Source organism: Embiotoca jacksoni, unplaced genomic scaffold, assembly GCF_022577435.1.
Source record: "Embiotoca jacksoni isolate LCO1_2020_lvr unplaced genomic scaffold, fEmbJac1.0.p SCAF_75, whole genome shotgun sequence".
NCBI lineage: Eukaryota > Metazoa > Chordata > Actinopteri > Embiotocidae > Embiotoca > Embiotoca jacksoni.
Window position 1 is genome coordinate 1081025 of NW_027185431.1, and position 17969 is coordinate 1098993.

General features: G+C 42.1%; 2 protein-coding genes across 3 annotated transcripts; both read right to left on the reverse strand.

Moving 5' to 3' along the window:
• Positions 1 to 607: 607 nt before the first annotated feature.
• On the reverse strand, positions 608 to 10130 carry rmc1 (regulator of MON1-CCZ1). 2 transcript variants are annotated; one of them, XM_069177534.1, is made up of 21 exons: positions 9950 to 10130; positions 8973 to 9049; positions 8671 to 8755; positions 8457 to 8513; positions 8281 to 8367; positions 8045 to 8185; positions 7182 to 7285; positions 7009 to 7098; positions 6680 to 6785; positions 6400 to 6508; positions 6215 to 6259; positions 6089 to 6142; positions 5753 to 5881; positions 5009 to 5115; positions 4808 to 4927; positions 4609 to 4686; positions 4405 to 4509; positions 3487 to 3555; positions 3190 to 3277; positions 2790 to 2927; positions 608 to 2207 (listed from the first exon to the last, which is right to left on the reverse strand). In XM_069177534.1, exons 1-21 carry the CDS (start codon positions 10046 to 10048, stop codon positions 2128 to 2130), a joined length of 1968 nt encoding a protein of 655 aa, XP_069033635.1. In that variant the 5' UTR covers positions 10049 to 10130; the 3' UTR covers positions 608 to 2127. The 2 variants fall into 2 exon arrangements, 1 of the variants encoding a protein (XP_069033635.1); XR_011179727.1 differs by lacking the exon at positions 608 to 2207 and having other exon boundaries at positions 2840 to 2927; positions 4405 to 4546.
• A 354-nt stretch (positions 10131 to 10484) lies between these two features.
• Positions 10485 to 17551, reverse strand: riok3 (RIO kinase 3 (yeast)). Its single transcript, XM_069177535.1, is given in 14 exon segments — positions 10485 to 11561; positions 12077 to 12190; positions 12587 to 12676; positions 12779 to 12859; positions 13205 to 13364; positions 13505 to 13687; positions 13990 to 14117; positions 14200 to 14343; positions 14427 to 14536; positions 14657 to 14764; positions 14852 to 14960; positions 14962 to 15001; positions 15248 to 15363; positions 17248 to 17551. Coding segments are annotated over 14 exon segments (1533 nt in total). The 5' UTR covers positions 17284 to 17551; the 3' UTR covers positions 10485 to 11447.
• Between the last annotated feature and the right edge of the window lie 418 nt (positions 17552 to 17969).

Sequence of the window (17969 nt, forward strand, 5' to 3'; positions counted from 1 at the left end):
AATATAGTCTTACTATAGCATGTCGTTCAAAATATATAAAGTCACACTATAGCATGTCGTCTAAAATATATAAAGTCACACTATAGCATGTCTAAAATATAGTCTTACTATAGCATGTCGTCTATAATATATAGTCATACTATAGCATGTCGTCTATAATATATAAAATCATACTATAGCATGTCGTTCAAAATATATAAAGTCATACCATAGCATATCGTGTATAATATATAAAGTCATACCATAGCATATCGTGTATAATATATAAAGTCATACTATAGCATGTCGTCTATAATATATAGTCACACTATAGTATGTCGTCTAAAATATATAAAGTCATACTATAGCATGTCGTCTATAATATATAGTCACACTATAGCATGTCGTTCAAAATATATAAAGTCACACTATAGCATGTCGTCTAAAATATATAGTCACACTATAGCATGTCGTCTATCATATATAAAGTCACACTATAGTATGTCGTCTAAAATATATAAAGTCATACTATAGCATATTTTAAATATATATGATATAATTTAGTACAAGTTGGCTAATCACAGCAGCTTTTGAATTGAAAACATAAATCGCTCCAATAAACACCAACTTAGCTTATTTTATTTTATTCGCCGTCCACAGCGCCGCTTTGAAGGCACGTTTATAACGATACATAGAATATATTTCCATCATTATTTAACAGCATTAAAACATTCGTTACTTCGTACAGTTTGGTGTCATTCATAAACAAAGTTAATACAATAATCCATTTTTATTTTACAAAATAAACACATCAGATTCTCTCTTTACAGACATGTAATCCAGTGTCTCACAGACTGTTCACCTCTCACAGGTGCAGCCTCTGGCCCCGCCCACAACAAGCAACATCCCACCTGAGCCTCTCAGCGGGTTCTCACATGCACACAAGTCCTCTGCTTATTGGTCTCTTGATTTACACGACTGGGATCACCTGAGCATGTCGGTTGCTGATTTTCCTTTAAACCATTCACAGGATATTTGATTAAATCATTGTCAGGAAATTCATGTATAAAGACATTTTTTGGGAATATAATTTTCACATGGTTAGAAAAAGGATTTCATGATTTTAACCTTGTCAGTTATTATGTAACTAAAGACTTCACAGTGACTGGAAGCCAACTAAAAACTTAAATTTGATAGTTTTCTTAACAAATATTAACTTCATAAAGTAGAATTTTTCCAAAAGTCTATTTTTTCGAGACTAATAAAATTACAGATCTGACACTGAAAATAATTATTTAAAGAATTACAGAAATATCCTTCAAACTTCAAAATGAAATCAGTGCCTGTTTCATTACAGCCTTTTCTTTGTAATCTTAAAAATTTGATTCAGAGATTTGACATAATTCTCTAAATCTCAGATTATGTTCCTGAACATCGATGTTCATCGTCTATGAAGGTATTTTTTGTGTCTTCATAATGTAAGAAACAGTTTTGAGAGTTAATTTCTCCCACTGCAATTAAAAGTCAAGTTTGTAAGTAAAACTACATGAAATGAACATAGATATATTTACATTTGCTTAAAGTTTTTGTCACAGAATTCACACTTGTACTTATGAAACTCGATTTTTTTTCAGTTGTGAACAAAAAAAAAAAAAAAAGTGAAATCAATTTTTTTTTTCTGCAAATCAAAAACCATTGGGAGTTGAGTTGGGTGAAGTGGGCGGGACATACGCTGGAGACGGGAGTTTCTATTGGTGGTTTGATTTAGAGCCACAAGTCACGGCTGTAGACTCTCACCCTGCTTTTATTCTCAGTTCATGTCTTATTTTTTACTTACAGACTTGATATTTGATCGCAGTGCGAGAAATGAGCTTTTCTTTTTTCCCTGCTTGCATCATAAAGACACAGAAACAACTTCATATCGTCCTCGTTTATGAAAGCTGAAGCTGATGAACCGGCGGGAAATCTCATGATTATGAACATCCAGGTCTTCTGTGACGTGTCGAGGAGTCGGGATACCCGTGTGTTCGTGAACATGCCTGCTGCTCCGGTCCCAGCGGGTCTCCGGTCTCGGCGGGTCTCTCCAGTCCCAGCGGGTCTCCGGTCTCTCCGGTCCCGGCGGGTCTCTCCGGTCCCGGTCCCAGCGGGTCAGACGGTGGACGGTTTCATCAGCGCCTGCTCCCCAAACAGCTGCTTGAAGTGGACCACGTGCTCCTCACAGTGCTCGCCTGGCGACACGCAAGCAGAGCGTCAGGTTCGACTGAACATCCGGCGGTGCCTCGTTCTCCAGAATATAAACAAACAAATGTTGCCTCTAATGGTATCCGTGGCAACATCAGACTTCCTGTTTCTTGGACACATTTCAAATTTGAGCTCAATACAGGACAGAAAATGAAACGAGGTCATTTGATAGCAGCTTTGATTGATCGTCGCTACGAGATCAGACGATTCATGAAGATTTCTCGTAATCAGAGTTTCGCCTCGTGATGAAAATCCAAGAGAACCTGTGACATATTTTAAGAATTTTCCCTTTAAGTTAAGAGTAGATCTTTGTGAAAATATAATTTATTCACTAAACATGTGAGGAGCACGGAGGAAGACTTTTAAGAGGACGAAGAATTTCTGAAGCAGAAAGACAACGAGGAAGAAGAAATATTCTTCAAACACTGAATGTTAGTGAAACACAACAGATTATATCTTTCTGGGATGTTTGTGGTCAATCTCGAGAGACGCTCACATCTCCAGAAATAAAAGTGATCGCAGCTCTGAGATATTTAGCAGCTGTGAAAATGTTGGCGTGTCCGACTCACCCGGGTTGAAGGCCGGACTTCCTCTGAGCCGCTGGTTCCGCTGCTGGAAGGACCTGAACACGGTGTAGAACAGCATCTGGTCTCCAGTCTGCCGCGCTGCATCCAGGAACTTCCGGGCGGAGACGTTGTCGTGGCCTCCTGCTCCGCGAGAAACGGGAGTTCACGTACATTGATGTATTCCTATTATTCCTATTATTATTATTATTATTATTATTATTATTATTATTATTATTATTACTGCCACGTCTCTGTACAAATTTCCAAAAGGTTCAAAAAGCTGCAACAATGAATAATAAACACTCAGAAAATGATGAACAAGGATGTTTTTTTATGAATAATAATTAACTTTTAAAACATCGCAAATTTACTCTAAATGTTGATGAATTTGACGCCAACGTACCGACACTGCGGATGAATCTGAGCGCGCCCAGAACCTGCTGCTTGGACAGCAGAACCTCCACGATCTCATCGTTGGCTGTGGACAGACGCTAAAAAAAAAATACACAAACAGGAAGCTTAACAGGATGAAGACGTTTTGTTGGTTTGTGATGAAGTCTAAAAAAGTTTTAGTAAAACCTCTTTTATTTAGTCGGGAACTTTTTAATTTATAAAGACTTTTTTTTCTTTTACATACAGACACATTATACACATGGTGTGTGTGTGTGTGTGTGTGTGTGTGTGTGTGTGTGTGTGTTACCTTCAACATGTCCAGAGACAGCTGGTGAGCAGGAGGATATGTACTCTCCAGAGATAGAAGCAAACAGGCCTGAAAGAAAACACAAAAACGATGAGTTGAACAGTGACATAAAGAGTTCAGGAACTGAAGTTCTGGTTCTGGAACTGTGGAACCAACCAAGATGGCGGATTGTACTGTTGACCTGCAGCTTTTAGGTTCACGGCTTCTCGCTAGCTGAATTTCATTACATTTTTCTTATTTTATGAATTTAATTGATTTCTTGAGATAATGTACAAAAACTAACGAGTCATCTACAAAGAAATACGTTCACCTTCGAGAAAATGGTTCAAACTTATCTACACTCTCACACAATAGTCACCCAAACACTAATACTCACCGGACCACCCACAGAAGAACCAAAGCTCAAAGAATACAAACATTTCAGTTTTCAGATCCCTTTTAAAAAGAATCCCGGACGAGCCCCCAAAAATGTTATATCCCAGATGTGTTTCAGTTGGTCTTAGGTGTGTTTCAGTTGGTTTCAGATGGTCTTAGGTGTGTTTCAGTTGGTTTCAGGTGGTCTTAGGTGTGTTTCAGTTGGTTTCAGGTGGTCTTAGGTGTGTTTCAGTTGGTTTCAGATGGTCTTAGATGTGTTTCAGTTGGTTTCAGATGGTCGTAGGTGTGTTTCAGTTGGTTTCAGATGGTCTTAGATGTGTTTCAGGTGGTCTTAGGTGTGTTTCAGTTGGTTTCAGATGGTCTTAGATGTGTTTCAGTTGGTTTCAGATGGTCGTAGGTGTGTTTCAGTTGGTTTCAGATGGTCGTAGGTGTGTTTCAGTTGGTTTCAGATGGTCGTAGGTGTGTTTCAGTTGGTTTCAGACGGTCTTAGGTGTGTTTCAGTTGGTTTCAGATAGTCTTAGGTGTGTGTCGGTGTGAACTCACCAGCGGTTTGGAGTCGCTGAGGACGTGGTACTGCAGGAACTGGTGCAGCATGTAGAACAGGTTGTGTTGCACCAGAGTCTTTATCACCAGCTCGTACAGGTAATGCTGCAACGACATCATCGTGAGGAAGAACTGATGAGCCCTGAAAAAAAGAAACAGGAAGTGAAGATGTCGGAACAGCGAAGCGTCACTGCTCAGTTTTACCTGCACGGTGATCTGGTACTGGTTCAGAGAGCGGATGTACTCCATCACCACGGCGATGATGAACTTATGGGAGACGCCCTGCAGGACACAAAGAGCAGTTACATCATGTTACCGTTCTGATATTGATCATCCAGCTCGTGTATTGATCTTATTTTTACGTTTACAAGTTCTGGAAGAAGCAGGTCAGTTTGAGTTCTACCTTCCTCTCCGTGAAGGCCGACAGAACGTGCGTGTACATGTCGGACTGGTCGATGACCGCCTGAGTTCGGACCGGACGCTTCTGGGCGGCGCTGCCTCGGCTCGGACCGGACTCCATCGCCTACGAACCCAAAGTGAAACACGGTGAGTCCGGTGGGTGTCTGTCGGAGCTTCGTCCGGCCTCCCGTCCACCTGCACTCACCACCGTGTAGCTCTGCTCCGCCTCCAGGTACTCTTTATACACCTGGTTGAGTTTGTCGAAGACGGTCGCCACGACAGGAAGACTTCCCTTCTCGCCGCCCTCCAGAACTGAGACGGACGAGGAGAGACGGTTAGCTTCTTTTTTTTTATTTAAAATGTTTTTACATCACGTCTAAAGCTTATAATGTGTCCTTTTTTTAATTGGACAAATTAGTGAAAATAATTTTGAGACTAATTATTAGTTTCTTTGGTTCAATTTTAAATTAATTACCATAATTAGCTCGAGTATTAAATTCGTAGTCGATCAGAGGTTTTAAATCAAGAGAGATGATTAACATGAGTCCAAAACGTCTGCAGGTTCATTTCAAACTTTTGATCACCACACAGAAATTAATTTTATTTCTATTTCACCAACAAAACCAATCAGTTTGATGGAAAACCAGAAGGGACAAAAACAAGTGCAGTTATTTGTCATTAAATCACATTTGCAACTGTTAATAACAAAAATAACTCCTGGTGATGTAAATTATGAAATAAATGTGGCTTTGTATTATTGTAGCGCTGCATTGACACGTCAATTAATCTCATTAAATTACTTATTTGAGTCTCGTCTTTGTTTTATGGTCAAATTCTGTTTTACTACAACAAGACAATTGTTTGAAAAAGCCTTTTTCTAAACATCAGATTAATATTTAGACATTTTTAGATCTGAATCTGGATGCGACCGAGCGACAGCGCGACGTACTCTGCGAGCAGACGGACAGGATGACCATCTTGCAGTCTCTCCGTCGTAACAGGAAGTCCATGAGTTTTCCTTTGTCCTGCAGCAGGTTGACTGTTGGAGGCAACTTCACCTGCAGGTACCACAGATAACCTGCAAACACACATTCATCACCAATCATTCTTTTATCGTATTAGTCCATTTTCAAGCCCAAAACAAAGGCCTGAAACGTGACGACAGAAAACTGAACATGTTGGGGTGTTAGAGATGTGTGTGTGTGTGTGTGTGTGTGTGTGTGTGTGTGTGTGTGTGTGTGTGTGTGTGTGTGTGTGTGTGTGTGTGTGTGGATGTTTCCCACACCTTCACTGGCGCTGATGATGATGTCGGGCTGGAAGACGCTCCAGGAGGACGAGTCTGAAGAGACGTTCAGGAAAAATAAAACTCCTCCGACTCACAGAAAGGAAACAATGAGAGCTGAAAGGATACAGAGCTGACACGGGACCGGAGGCTGAGAGGGAACGACCACCGGAACTGCAGAGAGAAGGGAAGCTGCACACCGTGTTCGCCAGGACAACACGAGAGTATATGTGTGTGTGTGTGTGTGTGTGTGTGTGTGTGTGTGTGTGTGTGTGTGTGTGTCTGTGTGTGTCTGTGTGTGTCTGTGTGTGTACCTGACAGCGGGATCCTGTAGGGGTGTATGGAGCGGGCCGGCAGGACGGGCTGGTGTGTGTTGACGACACAGTCGGGCTCCTTCAGCTTGATGTCAAAGATCAGAGACGTCTGACGCACAAGGAACGAAGAACGTTGTGTAACACTACACACACACACAGTGCACGAGTCGTAGAGTGTGTGTGTGTGTGTGTGTGTGTGTGTGTGTGTGTGTGTGTGTGTGTGTGTGTGTGTGTGTGTGTGTGTGTGTGTGTGTGAGGTCAGACAGGTTGAAACACTCACCTGGGAGCTCTGGTGATGAACCACCACCAGGTTGTCCACGATGTTCAGAGCAAACTTCCCCGTCGTGTTTAGCTTCAGTACGTGAGTCTTCTTACAGGATCCCTCCCTTCAAACACAACCATAAATTTTTTGGGCTCGTGATTTTCACAATAAAACCTCAGATTTTGGATTTTATTTTTGTATTTTGCAGTTAAAACGACAAAATAAATTAGCTTTTTTTTTTTTTTTTTTTACTGATTTTAAAACCGGTATGAATTGAGCTGACTTCAGACCATTTGAACATTAAGCAGCCGGTTGGTGTTCAACCTGCGGGGCTGTGGTGGGTTTACCTGGGCAGGTGGTACAGCACCACCTCCGCGCTGGGACTGTTGGCAGTTCTCGAGTGGTGCTTCAGATACATCACGTACAGCTGACCATAACTACAGACGGAGAGAGACAGTTACCAAAACACATCCGAGCAAACGCATCTTAAAAAAACACACAAACAAAGCCAGTGACTGACATGGGTGCCATGGCGATGTCTCTCTCCGACAGGCTGAGTTTGGCGGGTTTGGGGACGACCGGCAGCTCGATCTCAAACTTGGACATCTTGGACATTGTCCCATTCTGCAGCAAACAACGGCGATGTCGTCAAACAGCAGCAGGTTTGTTACAAACAACAACAATATAGAGATAAAGTTACAAACCTGTTTACAAATACTAATCACGTCAACTCATATTCAATTGAAAATAGACCAAAGACAACAATATCAAATGTCGAAACCGAGAAATTTTACGGTTTTATGAAAAATATTTGCTCATTTGATGCCGTCAAAGCGTCTCCAAAAAGTTGGGACAAAGAGCAACAAAAGACTGGAAAAATTTGTATGAAGATAGAAAACAAAACAAGATTCTGTGGTGGAAATCACTGCATGGGCTCAGGAACACTTGTGAAAACCATCGTCTGTGAACACAGTTCATCGCTGCGTCCACAAATGGAGGTTAAAACTCTCCAAAGAAGAAACCAGATAGAAACATGATCCAGAAAAACCGCCGCCTTCTCTGGACCGAGATCATTGAAGATGAATCACAATCACAGATTTTTTTTTTTTTTTTTTAATCGGAGAGGGACCATCCAGCTTGTTATCGGCGCATGAATGTAAACCAGTCAGCGGATCATCAATTAATAAGGGAACACACTGCGGTTTAATAACATCATGAAGAACTGACGTGAGAGTTTCTGATTCTCTTTGATGCAACAGAATTTTAATATTTTCACCGGAAGGAAACCGACAATCGTCTGACTGCAGATTTCAGGTTTGACGAACATGAAGAGAGTTTACGATGCTGTTATTTAACAAGAGAAATAAAGGTGTGTTTCCTCACCTTGAAGGCGAAGGGCTGCAGGATGTTTCCCTGCACGGTGGTGGACAGCAGGATGACGGAGGTCTCCGGGCAGTACTGGTACCAGTTCACGTTGATGCTCTGACTCTTCAGCAGCTTCAGACTGCGTTTGTCTGGAAACACCTGAACATGAAAAAAAAAATCCGTTTTTCCTTCGCATCAAATCAAACGGTGGCACGAGCCGGTAAACAAGTCGTAAACGGAGCCGTTCGGGTCACCTGGTAGAACTCGGTTCCCTGGTCGGTCACGAAGACGATCTCGTTCCAGTTGGTCCAACAGAAACCCAGAACGCTGGCGTTCTTCGTCTGCAGAACACAAACACACGTTTACTGAGTCGGCCGAGTTCAGGATCCTCCGTCGGTCGGTCGGCCGATCGGAAAACAGCGATACGGACCTTACACTCCTGGGAGAACTCTGTGTGCGGGTAGTCGGGGATGAAGTTGATGAAATCCTGCAAAAAAAAACAGAAAAACACAAAATCAGGAATGAAATGACTCGAAAAGCTTCGATGTCTGAAAGGTTTTCAATAATTGTGATTTAATTTTTTTTCAGTTAATTTTAAAGTCTAATGACAGTTTAATAATCCGCCTGATTGCCCCTGAACTCACCACGGACTTCGGGGTTCTCTGGACCGCCAGGATCTTGTTTCCGATGGAGAACTTAATGCACTTCACTTCTCCTTTGTCGTCCATCCTGTGGAGACGAACGTTCCCAAACATTAAATAAATCCCAAACAGTCATTCTGATTGTTTGGAGCCCGAAACAACAACTTTCTTTACGATAATTAAATTTATTTTTTCCACCACTGAAACCAGATTTTTTTTTTTTGTCCCGTCCGAAGCATTTTATTCTCGATAAAAATAAACATGAAAATTAAAATGTTTTTCATTCCTTGTTTGAGCTGACGAACCTGAAGGCAACGCTGCTCTTGTCGTCGGGGCCTTTGACCACGACGCCCGTGGCGCCGCCTGAACGCACCGCGAACACCTGCAGACAAAAAACAGGGCACAAAAAAATGTAAATCATAAATACCTCTTTTATTTAATGTAACAACTCATTTACTTTATTTTTCATGATGTACTTTAACTTGTTCTGGACCAGTTTCACACAAATCATGATTAAATAAAAGCTTAAAATTTGCTCAGTTGCTCAATTACAACATCAAATATCCCAAAACAATGTTTTTTTGTATACTGGAGACTTCAGAGCAAACAAACAGGAACATTTGAAGGACGATTGAAGTTAACAGCGATGAATCTTTTTCTCTCAGACCGACAGAAAGTTGATTGACAACTTTTTTAATAATCAAATATTAATTTGGGTAATCATAAATGCTAAATATTTGCTGATTTAATTCTTAAAAGTGAGAATACGTTTTTCTTTTGCTCTCATAAACCCAATTATTATTATTATTATTGTTATTATTACTATAATATTATTATATTATTGTTATTACAATATTATTACTATTATTACCTTGATATAATATTAATATGTTGAAGTTTAGGACAATACAACTTTAAAGAATTGGACTCCAGGCTGATGTCAAGGTCACTTTTCACACTTTTCTGATGCTTTATTGATCAAATGATTAGTCGATCAGGTGTGAAGAAGATTTTAGATCCATTCATTGTAATAATAATCAATAAATTAATTCCTGTATCAATCTTCACCACTTTTTATTTGCTCCTATTTGTCAGTTTAATTCACACTTTAGAAGCTTTAGTTTGCCTTGAAGCTCTGTGGATGTAAGTGTGATTAAAACGCGCTTTAATTAGAAGTGTAGAAATAAAGTTGTGACATGAAATCAAAACGTGTTTTTAAACATCAACATCCGACCGACGCAGCTAGCCTGCTAGCCGGCCGGATGCTAGCTCCCGCGCTCACCTGTTTGTTGGCCTCGTCGAAGAAGACGTTGTTGACGCTCGAGGCGTTTTCAAACTGCACGGGGCTCTCACTGAGCTCCAGGTAGTGCTCCTCGCTCATCCTCTCACCTGGACGTCCCTTTACGGACGGTTCTCCTTCCGAACTTCTGGCGTCTCGACAGTCACCGCGGCGGAGGAGCGACACTGCGCCGGAACTTCCGCATCGCGCCTTTCAAAATAAGATCTGCCAATTTTCTGAATGGAAAATAAATGTCCGAAGAAAATGGCAGATTACACCTTTAAAACGTTCTGTGCTTTAATATGAACATCGATGACAACATCAATAACAATTTGCCATTTATTTTAAATGTTTTCAACAAATATTTAGTTTGTCGACCGTTATTTTGAAGGACTCAAACCGGAAGCTGTGACTTGTTTTTAACGTTGGGAGTCATGTGACAGTGTAGATCACGTGCCTGTTAGTAACGAGCAGAATACAGGAAAAAAAAAAAAAACAGTCACGTGTTTATACCGAAACAGACTTCAGTCCTGCTCTTACAAAATAAAAGACGACAGGAGTTTAATTTTTTTCACAATTTAATGTAATTTAATCAGAATATGCGCCATAAAACCAACATCATGTTAAAACTCGACATCATTTTGGCAGTTAAACTCAAAAACACACTAAACTGCATTAAGTGCCCGAAGACGACTTCCTGTATGACACGCGTCTCATCGTTTCTCTGCAAGCATTTTAAAAAGCCTCTCTTTCTTTTTTCATCATTTAATGACAATGTTTAAGTACTTTAATTCATCTGCATTCGTCTCATAATCCAGTAAATAAAACGTTTCTTTAAATTTCATCTTTAACTTCCTGCTTTTGGCTTCCGCAAAACACTGAAGCAAACCGCCGTGACCTTTGACCCCTGCCCTCGCTCATCCCATCATGACAGCAGATGACCTCGTTGAGAGCTTCGTGTGCCTGCAACGTTGGTTTTATCAGAAAAACTATAAAAAAAACAAAAACAACTTTAGAACAATAATTTGGAGCTGCAGATTCGATTTGTTGGCAGGACGATTTAAATAACTGCTGATATCGTATTTTATTTTTATGATTAAATCCTTTTAATGAATCTTTTTCCCGCCGTCTCCTCCTCTTCGTTTAAACGCCGCCTCGGATCGTCTTCGGAGCTAATTTACCTCCCGAAAGACGTCGGAGGAGACGTCTCCATGACGACGTAAAGAGTTTTGAACGGAGCTCGGCTGGTGATCGAGGTCCAGTTTTTATTACACAAACACACGGAGGTCGAGACGTCGGCGGGAAGGTCCGACTTCAAAACGTCCAACACGGTGACACCCGTCCTCCAGCGGGGGGCGCTCCCGCCCGGCCCGCTCAGAGGAGGCAGTGGGTGGTGGTGGGGGGGGGAGGAGGGGGGAGGTAGCGGAGGCCACCTCCCGTTCATCTCCAACGTTTTCAACACAGCGGGGGGGTCGTGAAGAGCGAGCGAGCCGGGCGGGCGTTAGTCGTCGGCGTCGGGTTTTAAAGGCGGATCGCCGTCCTCGGAGGACGTCGGGAACGTCTTCCTGCCTCGCTTCTGGACGTGGTCCTCGTTCCTCTTCTCCAACGCCACGATCTGTCCGAGCACAGACGCGCGTTACTCAACACATCGTACAGAAAAAAACAACAACGTTGATTTTGATAACCGAGTCGGTCCGACGAAGTCTGGAGGAGTTCGTTAAAAATGTCAAAAATGGCGGACTGAATTCAAAATGGCGGACTTCCTGTTGAGATTAGGTCATGGTGCCAAGAGACTTATTTTTACATCTGGGTGTGATAAACATGTCCACCGAATATCGGGCAAGTAGGTAAATGTAGCCGTCGGGGCTGCGGGTTAGGGGGCGCTAGCGAGCCGTTTGGCCACGCCCACTTCGGAAACCACTAAAATATGTAATTTTTCCCCAGGAGGGACAGCTGTGTCAAGTTTCAGGAGTTTTTGAGTATTTTAAATCCACCAAAAAGGGTAATTTATTTTTAAGAATAATAATAATGAACAAGAAAAATAAAAATAAATCCTTGAATAACAAAATTCAGAAAAAACCTTCAATAAGTTAATTCTTCAGTTGGACAGTTATTTTATTTTTGCGTTACCTCGGCGATGAACTCGGCCTCGTCCTCGTCGCCCACGGCGATGTTCAGCCCGCTCACAGTGTTGAACAGCTCGAAGACGTTCATGGCTTCACTCACGCCTCTCTTCTGGAAGAACTGAAGCAACAGACAGGTTTCAGTCGGAGACTTCAAACCGACAGCTGACTCAAAACAACAACAACAACAACAACATGTTCATCTATCATCTATCTGGTGGTTTTTAACTGATTTAAAAGACGCTTGAATTAAAGTTGTAATGATTTTTGTTTGAAGTAACATTAAAAGATTATTTCATCACCAGTCGGATCCTGATGATTCAAAAACAAACACTGGTCACATGACAAACATCTGGAGCTGCAACACGTCATCAATTATCACTTTTACTGACATTTAAATTATTTGTTGTTTAAGCATTTTAAAAAAAATTGTATCAGTTTCTGCTTCTGAAATGACAGGTTTGATGCTTTATTTATTTCTTTGGACCCAGAGGACAGTAAACCGAGTGACCGTTACCGTGGCAACGTTCCTGCAGTCCCTGAAGAGGAACTCGAGGCCGTGAGGATGAGTCGGCTCGACGGACTGACTGACGTCAATCAGCCACACCTGGAGGGGGGGAGGGGGGGGGGGGGTTAAAAGTAAAAGATTAATAAATCAGTATAATAAAGATATGAATGAGGATAATGACTGACAGGTGTGGAGTCGTACCTTCCCTTCGTGCCACAGGATGTTGTATTCGCTGAGGTCAGCGTGAACCAGATTACACTCCTGATAAAGCTGCTGCATCAACTGAGGACACGACATGAAAAAGAAACCTTAAAACAAGAGTTTATGAACTGTGAAAGAAAAAGAGTTCTTCAACTGATCTGAAGATAAACAAATTAAAATAAAAACCACTGAATGCTTCGCAGTAAAACATCATGAGAGTTTGTCTTTTTTTTTTTTTTTTTTTACTTTAGTTTAAGGTGGGTCACATATTCACCAAAATAAAAGTCACCAGTTAACAGAAATCAAGAAAATAAGAGCGTCTATTTTGCAGCACAGCAACTACATTAAGGATCGAATTTGAATCTAACAAAATAAAATAAAGATTTATTGTGTGTGTGTGTGCTTCCTGTCGGCGTGCGTACGTACGTGGAGGACCTGGTGGTACGCGTCCTTCATGTCCTCCAAGCCCAACATGGCGTCTTTGAGTTTGGGGGCGGGAACGTGATCTTTACCGATGAACGACATCACCAGGATGTGTTTCTTCAGCAGCACCACCTCCGGACAGGGAATCTCCGCCTTCCTCATCCTTTACCACACACACACACACACACACACACACACACGTTTCCATCACATTGACCCTCATTCATTTTGAGGCGACTATGATGTGCTGCAGTATCAAGTGCAGCTGGATGGATTGATATGAAAGCAGCAGGGTGCCGTTACCTGACCAGGTTGTGCTTCTCCTTCTCCGCCCACAGATGGATGACCTTCCGCGGGTTCAGCTTGCTGAAGCGCTCCTTGAAGCGGTAGTCGTCCTTGATGTAGCGGTCGCGGTTCTTGAACTCGTTCAGCGTCGTCTTGAACACCTTCAGCACCACCTCATCCGGGACCGGCTCCTCCTCCAGGCTGGAGAACACACACACACACACACACACACACAAATGCAAGAATTTACACAAAAAGTACAGAAATCAGGGAAACCATGAAGACGATGAGACCCAGGATTCATGACTCAGCATTATTTACAGCTTGATGAAAAGCAGAAATGAAACCAGAAGTTGGAACTTTGTGAACTTTACAGAAAGTCTGAAGAAACGTCTCAATGGAGTTTCCAGATAAATGTGTATGTATTTTTTTTTTTTAAATTTCCAGTAAATTAAAAACTTTTTTTTATGTTGCCCCCCTCCTCCTCCTCTCCTCCCCCTCACCTCCCCCCGTCGGCGTGGAACACCACCGACTCCTTCCCGGTGCTGATGCAGCCGTTGATGTTCTCCAGCACGCCGGCGTTCACCATCTTGTACATGAGCAGGCGAGTTCGAGGGTCCACGGCTTGTTCCTGAAAGAGGAGGAGTCTGAGTGAGGGGGCGGAGCCAGCACCTCCCGTGCGTCTCCTCCTGCAGCGGCGTGGGGATACGTACTGCGGTGGAGTGCTCCTTCTTGTCGTGCAGCCGGGCGCTGCGTCGCTGCTCGCTGTGGCAGTGCTCCTTCAGGGAGTTGAACACCTGGTTGGACAGCTTCAGGTCCATCCCCACCCCGTCGCCCACGTGCACCTCCGGGGCGAACTGCAGCGTAAACAAGTAAACAAACCAACGCTGTAGTGGAGGCAGAGGAGGGTCCTGGAGGGTTCATCAACAGGAGGACTCACGTTGTCCATGCGCGCCGTGTTCTTGCGGCCGCAGGTCACCTCGTCGTGTTTGGTGGTGATGTTCTTCCCCTTCCCGGTGAAGCCCTTCCTGGGCGTCGTCTGGGGCTTTTCTGAGTCACGCAAAAACAAAAAACAAAAAGAAAAATGTTAAACACTTAATAAACCTTAAACAGTGAATAAAAGAAGCAGCTCCACAGCTGTGATTGGCGTTTCTGTTATTGCGTCCTCACCGGCTCTGTAGGGGTCGTCTCTGGTGTCCTGCCAGTCCACCTCGTCCTCCGAGCTGTCGCTGCCATCGTAGGGATGCACCATGCGGTAGTTCTCGAAGGAGATGGACACTGAGCAGAAACAACCGACCAATCAGAAGCCTGCTCTCAGACCTCTGCCCCCCCCCCCCCTCCACCCCCTCCTCCACCCGTTCCTACCTTTGCTGTCCCCGTTGAACTTCTTCTCCTCCCGGCGCAGCTGGTTGTCGAACTCGCGGTCGAACTGCATCTGCAGCATCTGGGCGAGCATCAGGTCGCTGGTGGTGTCGGAGGGGGGCGTCGCCCTCCAGCAGCAGGTCGGCGGCGGCGCTGAGACACGGGAATAAAATACGATCTGTAACTCTTTAAAAATATAATTTAACATACTGCAGAATAAACTGCAGAAGAGCAAGCTTACAGACACTTCAAGTTTGTTTCTGATTGTTTTAATTTTGCAGCAGATTTTGGACAAAAAAAAATTACAAAGTCATTTGTGAAGTTTAAAGTAAAGTGAAGTTAAACTGCAGGAATTAGAAGAAAAAAAAGAAGCAAGTCAAAGAAAGATATAGCGCTCACTCTGCCAGCGTTGGGAAGGCGTTGTTCTCCTCCTCCAGCTGTTTGGCCAGCTGCTCGCTCATCACTTCAGCCAGCGAGCAGGACGGAGCCGGCGGCGGCGCCGAACCCCACGGGCTCTGAAACCCCCCCACCCAATCACATCATCAAGAAGTTCGACAGTTAAAAAACACATCAGCGGAGTTAAAAAGGTTTAAATGTTACTTTGCCTCTTAATGTTTAAATGTATGTTAAACTTATTGAGAGATTTTTGATTAATATCTGCATTTGGTTTCCAGTCCATGTTTCCTATCGTGTGTCTTTAACCTGCTCAGGTGACAGGTGACAGTTCATTGGTCCGTACTGGTCATGTGACCAACACACATAACAGCACTGATGCATGAGCCACGACTAATTAAAGGCTTTTCAGTTAAGCAAGTAATTGACAATAACAACACATATAAAGTTGTTGGAATAAATAACTATTTCTATAAAACCTCTGATGCAGAATTAAATCTAAATTGGTGCATCTGTTCTTTTCTTTTTCTCAGTTATAGTAGAATTATTTAACTTTTATAATTAAATATAAACCTGTATTGCTGAGGTCTAAAGAACCTGTATGTTTGTTCAGTTCTTGTTCTACGTAAACATCATTTTATCTTTCAGTAAAACGCTGCTGATTAGAAGTAATCAGATCTTCGCTGAACACGATTCATGAGGGGAATTATTTTGTGTTATTATGGACCAGCTGACTGTGAGTCATGAAGGAGGAGGAGGAGGAGGAGGAGGAGGAGGAGAAGCTGAGGAACATGTCCAGACATGTCTGAACGAGTGGACAAACTTCAAGTCAAACTCAGTCCAGATTTTAAGTTTTTTGCTAATGAGGACATTTATTAACACAAAATTATACAGCAAACACAATAAAGAGTTTTTAAGAATAAATTAAAAAAAAGTATTTGTGGTTCCTTTTATAATTCCTGAAACATCTCTGACCATTTAAGGATCTGCAGAGTACAATGTTTTAAGGTACTTTGAATATTGTCAGGAAAATGTTGTATTTTATACTTCACTACATTTTAACTTTAGATAGTTCAAGTTTTATTTTACACAATGCAGTGAGTGAGGAGTTCATGTCTTATAAAAAACAAATAACGTTTGTACTTTTATTTAAGTACTTGTAATGAAATACTTTAAACTATCATATATCCACTTTTAGTGAAGTCAGGCATTTAAAAAACTTTTCTCTCACCATAATATTAAGATTGAAAATGTAAAAATATATATAAACATATCTGATATTAAAAGTCTGTAACTCTGTAAACTCTATTTTTTTTAAAGGAAATTAAAAGATGTGTTTCTTTAATTTGGAGTCATTTGATCATTTTAAATCCCTGATGTTTAATCTATTTTATTGACTGTTATTTATTGATTTTAAATCATTTTAAATCCCTGATGTTTAATCTATGTTATTGACTGTTATTTATTGATTTTAAATCATTTTAAATCCCTGATGTTTAATCTATTTTATTGACTGTTATTTATTGATTTTAAATCATTTTAAATCCCTGATGTTTAATTTATTTTATTGACTGTTATTTATTGATTTTAAATCATTTTAAATCCCTGATGTTTAATTTATTTTATTGACTGTTATTTATTGATTTTAAATCATTTTAAATCCCTGATGTTTAATTTATGTTATTGACTGTTATTTATTGATTTTAACACTATTTTAACGACCATAACGTGGTAATGTTGAGTCCTGCTTTATGTGTGTGTAGTTTTAGTTTGTGTCGGAGCCTCTATAATAATAATAATAATAATAATAATAATAATAACAATAATAATAATAAACCTGAGTCTGTTTATTAAAAGTAACTTTAAAAGGAGACGAAACGTCACTGAGGCCATATTGAATGACAGCTAGCATTAGCCGCTAAATGCTAAATGCTAACAACGGCTCCAGTAGTTCTGCGACGTTAAAAACAAACGCGACGCGACGACTAAACGACGGAGCCGCTTACCGTCGGTGATCCCGCCGTGACTCCTGTTCGATCCATAGTCACCACAGCGATTAATCGATTCTTTCCTCCGGAGGGTGAATGGCGGCTAGCCTGTGAGCTAACGGTAGCGAGCTTCGGCGTCCTGAAAAACGGCACGAAAAAAAAACACGAAACTTTCTGCGACGAGACGAGAAAATAAAAACCGCGAAAAAACAACGTCAGAAAACACGAAAGAAAAAGTTTAGGAGTAAAGACGAAGATAAACTGGAGGTTTGAAGGGAGGTCGAGGACAGAGGAGTCTTCACCGAGGAGGGAGGAGTCTTCACTGAGGAGGGAGGGAGGAGTCTTCACCGAGGAGGGAGGGAGGAGTCTTCACCGAGGAGAGAGGAGTCTTCACCGAGGAGGGAGGGAGGAGTCTTCACCGAGGAGAGAGGAGTCTTCACCGAGGAGGGAGGGAGGAGTCTTCACCGAGGAGAGAGGAGTCTTCACCGAGGAGGGAGGGAGGAGTCTTCACCGAGGAGGGAGGAGTCTTCACTGAGGAGGGAGGGAGGAGTCTTCACCGAGGAGGGAGGAGTCTTCACTGAGGAGAGAGGAGTCTTCACCGAGGAGGGAGGGAGGAGTCTTCACCGAGGAGAGAGGGAGGAGTCTTCACCGAGGAGGGAGGAGTCTTCACTGAGGAGGGAGGGAGGAGTCTTCACCGAGGAGAGAGGAGTCTTCACTGAGGAGGGAGGGAGGAGTCTTCA